The sequence below is a fragment of the Lithobates pipiens genome, unplaced genomic scaffold (genome assembly GCF_037356315.1).
Source record: "Lithobates pipiens isolate NorthernLeopardFrog02 unplaced genomic scaffold, aLitPip1_a1.2 Scaffold_8, whole genome shotgun sequence".
NCBI lineage: Eukaryota > Metazoa > Chordata > Amphibia > Anura > Ranidae > Lithobates > Lithobates pipiens.
The window spans coordinates 139,394,262-139,405,536 of record NW_027507903.1 but is presented as its reverse complement, the minus strand read 5'-3'; the positions used below and the strand labels follow the sequence as shown (position 1 = coordinate 139,405,536).

The following is an 11,275-nucleotide window of genomic DNA, read 5'->3' as shown; positions in this document are numbered from 1 at the left end:
AGTCAAGAGGACACCCTGTAAAAGAAGCGATTGTATACTTACCTCTCCAGTGACCCATGTTTTGAAATGGCACTCTCTCTGCTACCCAACCATTGCGAATCGTCTTCATTTCCAGTTGTGTAAAATATATTTGCTCCCCCTCTGGTTGCTGTGGTTCCTCCCACTCCTTCAGATGTCAGCATATACAAGTGGAAAGAAGCATAGTGGCTGGTGGGGTGGAACAAGTATTCAGCTCATCTGGCAGTCGAATACTTGCAGTGGCTGGGGAGCAGAGGTATGCCAGTTTTTCAAAAAAACAAAAACAAGTATATAAAAGCTTCTTTTACAGGTGACTTCTTGGGTAAAAGCGACCCTGTGCTAAGTCACTTTAGGAATACAACTGCATGGTAATGATTCCCCACCTATTGTTAGTAATTAGAAACACTCTAGCAGAGACAGTCAAACAGTACATTTCCAGCTTTATCCTTAATTCATTTTTGCAATGTGTCTTTAAAATCTGTAAAGATATTCTTGACTTGAGGTTTCTTCGCAAGTTGCTCTGCAAATATCCCATGGGAGTCTGCTGTGTCCTTTAGCCCAGATTTCAGGAGAAAGTGAACACATTCTGCATGCTGGCCAGAAGCCGCCATGTGAAGAGCTGTGGAAAGAACAAACTTGTATGAGAGAGATAATGTCTTATTTATTATGGCCCCATTCACACTTGTGCGACCTAAAAATCATGCGATATCCATTATAGCTTTACCGTGCGACATGATGGGACTTTGGATGACTTGTGCAGAATGGAAAACTTCATGTAGTTTCATTGATTTTGTTTGTTTTTATCTAATGAATTCCAAATTTTTATAAAGATTGGATTTTGAATCGATTGAAAATTGATTGATCAATTTAAATTCACTTTGAAGACTAGCTGGTTGTCGGGAAGCAGGCCATAAGGCTGGCAGCCGTGTCCTTAACAACCGATGACTCATCAACTGTCAAATGTTTCCCCACTGACAGCTGGATGTAAAAGAAAAGACTGCCCACAATAATATAAAAAAAAAAAAAAGTTCCCCCAATGCATACAAGACACGAGAAAATGTACCAAAAAAGATACATACCAAATCCTTATCCTAGCATGCAGCCCAGCAGATCAGGAAAGGGCGGGGGGCGAGCAGACCCCTTTAATCCCAAATTGTTGTGCTGTAAAATTTGTTTGCTACACCCATAAAACACTTTGTCCCCATATTGATGGAGGACAAGGGCCTCTTCCCAACAACCCTGGCCAGTGGATGCGAGGGTCTGCAGGTGAGTGGCTCAAATCCCACCCCTCCATGTGAATTAGTAGGGGGTACTCCTATCCATTCATAAAAAATAAAAAAAAAGCATGTAAAGACAAGTACACCAGTCATTTATTAAAAAATAAAAATGTTCCCAGTTGTAGATCCATCGCTCGTTCACGCCACCCACTGCTCCACCAACCCGAAAAAATAAAGAAAAAAAGCCAAGTCTTTTTTTCATTGCTAGCATTCTTTTTTTTTCTTACATTCAGCTGTCAGTGGGGAAACTCACTGACAGCTGATGAGTCAATCGGTTATTAAAGAATTGCCAGCCGGCTTCCTGGCCCGCTCCTTAACAACCAGCTATTCTTCAAACAGAATTCAAATCAGTCTATCCATTTTTAACGGATTCAAATTCCAATCGTTCTGAAAATTTGGAATTCGTTAAAAAATAAAGAACCCAAATGAAACTAAACAAAATTTTCCATTCTGCACAAGTCACACTCATTTAAAGTCGCATCAAAATAGCATCTATATGATACAGGTGTGACTTTCATGCGACATTATATATATATATATATATATATATATATATATATATATATATATATATATATATATATATATATATATATATATATATATATATATATATATATATATATATATATATATATATATACACACACACACACACACACACACACACCATAAGTGGAACCCAACAATGCTGGCTTGTGCACTTTAGAGTGTTATCCCAATCAATACCTGTATATCCAACCCAAAATCTTCTGCGCTGTTAACTTCCTGTACACTAGGACTGCATTATTGTCAGTTAGCATTGTTCACAGCTCTCTCTTTCTGTGGACTACAAAACACCTCCCCTGTGTCATAGAGATGAGGAGAGGTGGAGATTTTATGAAGGCCTTAAACACTTTTTTGTCCTAGAATGATCAAAGTACAGCACATGTATTACTGGCAGGATCACCAGGCGAATATAAAGGAAGACACCATGAAAAAAAAAAATAAAAAATAAAAAATAAAAAACTTTTGCAGCCACCACATATAAGAACTGGTAAGCTGCAATATACTACATTACAACAGTGACAAGACTATTCAAGAACATAAATGTGAAAATGTCACACAAAGTAAGCTCACAATTACACTAAAGAGTATCCTTATTCTCCAAAAAAATCCACACACATCCATTACTTAATGGCTCTGTAATCTATTTTACATGAAATGGTTTCCTACCTTTATGCAAGTCCTCCATGGGCTCTTAAACCTCTCCTTTACCCCATCACTTGTATATGCTTGAAATTAACACTGCACGTTAATTGCAGTAATGTGCACTACTCTATACACAGCAGTGGGGGTAATTTCTTTTGGGGGGGGGGGCGGCAAACAGTGCCATGGGCACCACTCCGGTCAGTTGGGTCACCCGTACCACCCCCGGTCTGGTCTGTTGATCGGCTGGGTGACCTGACCCAAGGACAGTTAGGCTGGATTCACACCTATGCATTTTTTGTGCTTTTTGCATTTTGCAGATTTGCACTACAGGCCATTTAACATGGTTTCCTATGGAACACGTTCTGTAGTGCAAATCTGTAAAATACAAAAAGCACTCAAATTGCATAGGTGTGAATTCAGCCTTAGGAGCCTGGGACTTAAGGCATCTAGGACGCGGGCAGCGCTTCCCTCCAGGGCAACGGTGTTGGCCATGTGTCTCCTTTCGGCCAATCAGGAAATGGGTCTCAGACCCGCTTCCTGATTGTCCAGAAGAAGAATCAGTGTGACAATAGCGAATATTCATTTGCTATTGTCACACAACTGGGTGGGCTCTGCGCCCCAAGCACACCCTTTTTTGAAGCTTATTAGAGCCTCTGGTTCTAATGACGTGCTTAAAAAAAAAAAAAAAAAATCCTGATCAGAAACAATACATCCGGCTCCTGCATGTAGATTGGGGGGCAGCGCCTGTGCGCCCTCATTACAGGCCGCCACTGATACACAGTAAAATCCCCACAGTTCATAGTCCATATCACGATCAAGTGAAAATGGCTACGTTCCTACATATAGTGGAACAATGGAGAAGGCACATAGCCACCCTCTGACAGACAGTTGGATCGCAATAATAATAATACTAACCCCCCCCCCCCCCCCCCTTATTAGCTGAGCACCATCTCAATCCAGCGATGTGCATGAAAGCCTTGGCTCTCCAGGGACTCTCCCTCCTCATTGACTGAGAGAGCAGAAGTCAAATCGCAATGAGCCAATGCGGAGAGGGTGGGGACAGGGCTGAGCCATTGCTGATCGCTCTGAGGGCACTTGGCAGGAGGGAGGGCCCAGGAGCGCCAGCGTGGGACTCGAGAAGAGGAGAATTTTGCATTTATTAACAGTGGGTGTTACATTAAAATTAAACTGCAATTCTGTCCCACTTTGCATGCATTTTTTATAATGGCTGTGCAAACTCTGTTAGGATACTTAGAAGAATCTGCTGTAGAAACCACAGCTAGATGCTGTGTTCAGGATATCAAATAAGAAATACATGGCTGCTTATGCATTCTTGAAAATTACTGGGTTTTTTAAAGCTAAACTACAGCCCTGGCTAAAAGTTGAGAATGTAAATATACATTTTCACAAAGTCTGCTGCTTCGGTTTTTATGGTGACAATTTGCATATACTCCAGAATGTTAGGAAGAGTGATTAGATGTATTGCAATTAATTGCAAAGTCCCCCTTGCCATGAAAAGGTACTGGATACCAAAAAAAGAAACAAAATTAAATTTCCACTGCATTTCAGCCCCGCCACAAAAAGGACCAGCTGACATCAGGTCAGTGATTCTCTTGTTAACACATGTGTCAGTGTTGACGAGGACAAGGCTGGAAATCCCTCTCTAATGCAGATTCCGTTAGAATAACAGACTGGAAGCTTTAAAAAGGAGGGTGGTGCTTGAAATCATTGTTCTTCCTCCGTTAACCATGGTTACCTTCAAGGAATAACGTGCAGACATCATTGCTTTACACAAAAGGGGAATCACAGGCAAGGATATTGCTGCTACTAAGATTGCACCTAACTCAAACATTTATCGGCTCATCAAGAGCTTAAAGGAGAGAGGCTCAATTGTTGTGAAGAAAGCTTCAGGGGTCCCAAGAAAGTCCAGCAAGCGCTAGGACTGTATCATACAGTTGATTCAGCTGTGTGATCGGGACACCACCAGTGCAGAGATTGCTCAGGAATGGCCGCAGGCAGGTGTGAGTGCATCTGCATGTACAGTGAGGTGAAGACTTTTGGAGGATGGCCTGGTGTCAAGAAGGGCAGCAAAGAAGCCACTTCTCTCCAGGAAAAACATCAGGGACAAACTGATATTCTGCAAAGGGTACAGGGATTGGACTGCTAAGGACTGGGGTAGAGTAATTTTCTCAGATGAATCCCCTTACTGATTGTTTAGAGCATCTATAAAAAACCTTGTCTAGAGAAGAAAAAGTTGAGCACTACCATATGTCCTGTGTCGTGCCAACAGTAAAGCATCCGGAGACTATATGTGTGGGGTTGCTTCTCAGCCAAGGGAGTGGGCTCACTCACAATTTTTCCTACGAACACAGCCATTAATAAAGCATAGTACAAAAATATCCTCTGACAAACAACTTCTCCCAACCACCCAAGAACAGGTTAGTGACGAACAATGCCTTTTACAGCATGATGGAGCACCTTGACATAAGGCAAATGTTATAACTAAGTGGCTTGGGGAACAAACCATCAAAACATTGGGTCCATGGGCAGAAAACTCCCCAGACCTTAATCCCATTGAGAATTTGTGGTCAATCCTCACACACACACACAAACGACAAACTCTAAGCATTGACTATACAAGAATGGGCTGCCGTCAGTCAGGATGTGGTCCAGAAGTTGATTGACAGCATGCCAGGATGAATAGCAGAGTTCTTGAAAAAGAAGGGTCAACACGGCAAATATTGACGCTTTGCAAAAACTTAATGCACCCTTTTACATTATGGACAGTCTTGAGGCATCCCACTATAAAAATGTAAAAAAACTACTCAAATCGTTTTTACAAAATGCAGCAACATCCACACGTAGGACACCCAATGTTAGAGGTGATATTTTTATTCCAAAGCAAATATACTTTTGCACACTGGTACTGACTAGTATTCCAAGGTTTCATTTCTCCCTCAATTTCTCTCCATCAGTTAGCTAATGTGACCTCAGTGCTGAGGCAGAGAGGCAGAAGAGGGTTAAACAAGGATGCTGTGGAGGCGACAGACATCCTACTTATCAACGGATGACATTGTTGGTTGGTGGGTTGCCAGTGTCTAGAAAGTCATAATGGTGTATAATGAAAACCTATGGCTTTGTGTAACTAAAAGGCAGTCTTCATCCACCTACTGGCTTGTATACAATTTTTGATCAATGTCAAGGCATTTTGCCAAGGAACCCCTGAAAAGGGCTCAAAGCACCCTGGTTGAAAAAGGCTGACTTAATTCTCAAAACTTTTGGCCACGGCTATAGTCTGTGTCAGTTTCACAAGCAAATAAGTCCTGATTTTCTTAAAAAGATGGATACTGACCTCTGCTACTATGTTTACAATATGGAGGAAGATATAAGTGAACCTTATGACTTGAGAAATTCTGATTAGCCTGAGTTTGCACATTTGGTTTTATCAACAGATAAAAGTAACATGTATATTATGGTCACTTGGACAATATTGCACTGCATTTGGGAGTGGATACAGAGCTGTATTTACCATAGGGCACTTGTGTGCTGGTGTCTTGGGTGTCAGAGGCACAAAACCACAAAAACTGTGGTTACTTTTTTTAACCTGCATCTGAAACTTCCATAGGTAAACCCAGATAAAGAACTAGTGGGAGGAAGGGTTGTAGGGTTTATTGAGAGGATTTGTAAGGTCTCTAGGGCAAGCAAAATTCAGTAATTTCCCTTGGCTCGTTTGGTAAATTGTACAGTTCAATGAAACTCTAGCCCTGCATATAAATCAATATATACTGGGGAGGGTATTTAAAAAAACTTGAGCAGACAGATACTGGAGCAGTTGTGCATGGCAGCCAGTCAGCTTCTAGCTTTGATTTTCAAAGCTTAATTGAACAAGCTGAGGCTAGAAGCTTATTGTTTATCATGCACAGATGCCACACTGCCACGGGTAAAGCACAGATACTTATGTGCTTTATTTATTCTTCTATTTCAGTGTAGAACAAATGTTTCGGGCTTCCCTGCCCTTTCTCAAGTTCTTAAGTGCGGAGGAGATCCATATAATTATATAGTTATACTTTTTTTGTTTGAAAAAAAAAAAAAAAAAAAAAAAAAAAAAGACTATCTAGTTCAACCAATAGAAGGGGGAAAAAAAATGTTGATCCAGAGGAAGGCAAAAAAAATTCCTTCCTTATCCCCCCAAAAAAAAAAGACAAAATCGGATATTCTATCATTTTTTTTTTTTAACAAACAGTGGTGCTTTATTAAAAGTTTACAAATTATATAAAATGGAGAGTCAGTGCATCAGCATTACCATTTGCATCAAATAATACAACTGAAACACAGACAGAGAGATGACAGGACCCAGTGTGGGCGCACTACCCACTAGAGTCAGTGCTGACCTAATTTTCAGGACATGGCACATAGTATTATTAAAATCAAGTTGCTTCCAACACTTATGCCATGTACACACAAGCAGAATGTCCGACAGAAAAAGTCAGACGTATATTCATCGTATATTCCGATGCCTCTCCTGTGTATGATATACCCAATGAAGAAATTTAACCTGAATCAGCTTATCTCGAGACGAAAACACGAGCTTTGTGCCTTGTTCTAAGCAATCCTCCCAATCCTCTCTAGAGATGGAATATACCCCTTCCATTACTCCCACAGTTATCCCATCCTGGATATACCGGTACAAAGAAGAGCGCCATAGAGAGTCGATAGTGGCTTGTTTAGCTCTCCAGGTGACAAAAGTTCCTCAATGGGGTCTGCTTTGAGAGTAAGAGATCTAGGGAACTGAGATCTAGTGGTGTGTTGCAGCTGGAAGTACCGGAACAGCATCCAGCCAGGCAGACCGAACTTCTGAGACAGTAATGAGAAATCTAGAAGGGTGCCTGTAGGCATAATGTCCCCCAAGAGTTCTAATCCTATAACTTGCCCATAGCTGGGGATCCGGGATGGTGCAAAAGTGAGGGAGTCCAGGATTGCCCCATAGGGGTTGAGCAGGAGACAGCTGGCCTGGTGCAGAAAAATGTTGTGTAGCTGCTCTCCATATCTGCCATGTAGTATGCGCAGGCCCTGGCAAAAAACGGTACGCCCGCGGACCTCGATAAATTAAGTTACGGAGATCCATTAAAGATCCCCAAAAAGCCGCTTCTAGACAAGTGGCCACGTTCGCCCTGGAACTCTGGAATCACCAGTAGGCAGATACCAATATTGGCGCCCAAAAATAAACCTGAAAATTTGGTAAGACCAATCTGCCCAACCTTGGAGGAAGCTATAGAGTAGATTTAGCCATGCGAGGGAGGCTCCATTCCAAATAAGAGGAGATCAGCAGACTGTCTATTTCTTTAAAAAAAGGTGATAGTGACCCAGCCCGAACAGTTGCGGAAGATATTGTTGAAACTTGGGAGGAGCATTATTTTGATCAGATTCAGGTCCAACGGAAAAAAAAAAAAAAAAAAAAAAACTTGTTTAGGGCTGCTGAAAGCAATGGACCCACATCATTCAGATATAGTAACAAATCGTATAGGGGATTTTCCTCCAGGCAACCCACCCTCAAGCCCCTGACCTCAGATTATTCCCTAATTAGAAGTGCCAGGGGCTCCAGGGCCATGGAAAACAGGGAGGGAGACAGAGGGCATCCCTGCCACGTACCCCTACGGAGAGAGAACATTTCAGACAATCATTGGTGCAGACCCGTGCCCTATAGAGCATCCTGGTATAGAGAGGTTTAGGAATAGGCATCTCAATTAATGTCTGTGCCCTTACCCAGCATGAATCCTATTTAATCAATATGCATCAGATATTCAATGACAGTGGATAAGCTAGAATTTTTGGCATCGAAATTTAAGAGCAAGATACAAGGAGGCACATTCTTGGTTTTCCTTACCAGGTTTGGGAATTAGAATAATAACCACCTCTTCCATAGATTCAGAGAGAGTATCTAGGGATAACAACTCAGAAAAAGGTTTGTAACCACATCAATACCGGGCCTATTCTGGCACTCCTCTCCTAGAACCCCCAAACATTTATAATTATAATATATATTTATATATATTTTTTTTTTTTTAGCAGACATCATAGGGAATAAAATGGGGGTCATTGCAACTTTTTATCTCGCACACTATTTGCGCAACAATTTGTCAAAGGCATTTTTTTGGGGGGAAAAAAAAAAACGTTTCACGATTTAAAAAAATAACACAGTAAAGTTAGCCCAATTTTTTTGTATAATGTGTAAGAGGTTACGCTGAGTAAATAGATACCTAACATGTCACGCTTTAAAATTGCGCACACTCATGGAACGACGCCAAACTTCAGTACTTAAAAATCTCCATAGGTGACGCTTTAATTTTTCTTTTTTTTACAGGTTTCATGTTGACAGTTACAGAGGAGGTCTAGAGCTAGAATTGTTACTTGCGCTCTAACGCACGTGGCGATACCTCACATGTGTAATTTGAATGGCGTTTACATATGTGGGTGGGACCAACGCGCGCGCTCGCTTCTGAGCGCGAGCTACTGGGGACAGGGGCGTTTTAAAAAAAAAAAATTTTATTTTACTTTATTTTTACAACTTTTTTTTTTTATCACTTTTATTCCTATTACAAGGAATGTAAACATCCCTTGTAATAGGAATCCATGTGGCAGGTCCTCTTTATGGAGAGATATGGGGTCAGTAAGACCCCCCCCCCCCCCCCCCCCCCCATCTCCCCTCCAGGCTGGAAAGCATGAGATCGTGAAAAAAATATCACCGATCCCATGCTGACAGCCGTGATCACGGCTGTGTTTACTTCCGGGAACCCGGGCGTGACGTCATAACATCGCGCCCGAGCCTCCGACGGTCATAGAGATGACTGGTGACCATCTGGTCACCGGAAATCTCTATCGTCATCATCCGGCACCGGACGATTCTTTCTTCGGGTCGCTATGATCATTCTTATGGTGCACAGAATCGCTGGCTGAAAAAAGGATATCTGAATGATGCCTGTGGCTGCTAGCATCATTCAGATATTCCCACTGAAAGTCCAGGACATCATATGACAGCCGCGGGCGGGAAGTGGGTAAGCTTGAGGGCTACAATTTCATCAAAGTTGGAATAAAATTCAGCAGGATGTCCATCCGAGTCAGGGGTCTTACCAGCCTGTAAGCTCTGAATAGCTGTCTGTATCTCTTCCAGAGAGATATTTGCCTCAAGATGCTCCCTATCCGCCCTGTCCAACACCGGAAGCTTAATGGGGGTCTAGCAAGGCGCTCAAATCATTGGTGGAATATGCAACCCTGGACTCATAAACCTCCTGAAAGAATTGCATAAAACGCCAATTTAAAGGGCTGGGGCAACTAGCAAGTGTCCATTAATGTCTCGTACACTAGCAATGTGAGTTGTGGGACTTTGGCTTTTTTGCCAGCCATGCCAACAGTCGGCTATTTTTACCACCATGTTCCAAAACTTTTACTGAGAATAAAGCAAGGCCTTTTTAGTATTCTCTATGGGAAGGGGAGAAAGCTGTCTCAGAGTCATCTGCCAGACCCGATGTCTGTCCAGAGAGAAGACAGTCTGCCTCCAACCCAGCCACCTCAGCCTCCAGAAAATCTAATGAGTGAGACCCCTCTCTCTGAAGCGTCACAATGCGAGATATATATGCACCCCTGACCCATGCCTTAAAAGAACCTCAGTGTCATCATTCATGGTCCAATAGTTGCATACAGAGTCTGTGATTGGTTGTTGTAAACAATCATCCGTTGCCCAAAACCTGGAGAGACGCCACAGTCTAACTGCTGGTGGGGTTGACAGGGAGAGAGTTAAACTAAGTGGGGCATGATCCAACACCCTCCATGGGAGTATACACGCCTCAGTAACCCAGGGGATGCTGTCAGAAGAGGCAAAAGCCAAATTCAACCGTGAAAGGGATTTAAAAAAGGTGGCAGTGTGACAAGTGTATTCTCTAGCATCGGGATGCAGATGCCGCCACGCATCCGCCAAAGCAAAAGTGGAGGCCCATTGCAACAGCAGAGAAGAACCCCGTGTCACCCCCCTGCAATCTATCCAGGCCTAGGCAAGGAACCATGTTGAAGTCACCCATCAGAAATATTGCTGAAGTGTCAGATCTCAATGCCATGGTCATGATGTAATTTAGTATAGTAATTGTAATTGAGGCTGGAGGGGGCAAATACAGTCCCACCAGAACCATCTTTTTTTTGTCTTATACACTAGCATGAAGTATGACATATTTCCCATCCGGGTCAGTACGCACCTCCAGTACTCGAAAAGGCAGTGTTTTCTGGATTAGAATGCTTACACCCCTGGCATAATTGGAGTAGGTCATGTGAAAAAGTTCACTAACCTGGGGTTGCCAGAGTCCATTTGTTTTGGAACCCTGGAGGAGAGTCTCCTGCAATATGCATACATGAGGTTTGAGAAATTTAAAGACTAGGAACTGTTTCACTGCCATGTTAAGGCCTTAGACATTCCATGAGATTATGGTGAGCTGAGACATAGGTGAATATGTACAGATAAGAGTGATAGGATTAAATGAACACGTCGCCAATGGCAAGAGAGATTCTGGATGGCAGATGTACAAACACATAATACACTATGCAGAAAATATATTAGTTGTAAGCAATTCAGTATACCAAGGCATAAGTCGGGAATAAATATCACACACGCACACAGTATATGTGTGCAAAAAATTTTGAATCTGTTCAAATCAGTACCCTTATTCACATCTTCCTAGGGCAACCCTGAGGAGATTCAATGTACACAACAGCTTGGCGTAATATATAATAATATAATGATATAT

At 42.2% G+C, this 11,275-nt stretch overlaps 1 protein-coding gene across 1 annotated transcript in view; it reads right to left on the bottom strand.

Moving 5' to 3' along the window:
* Positions 1-441: 441 nt before the first annotated feature.
* The window catches only part of ANKRD16 (ankyrin repeat domain 16), a 48,294-nt gene continuing 37,460 nt past the window's right edge, over positions 442-11,275 (bottom strand). The window contains exon 7 of the mRNA XM_077469436.1: positions 442-637. Coding sequence (XP_077325562.1) covers positions 471-637 — 167 coding nt within the window. The 3' untranslated portion in view covers positions 442-470. The remainder of the gene's footprint in view (positions 638-11,275) is intronic.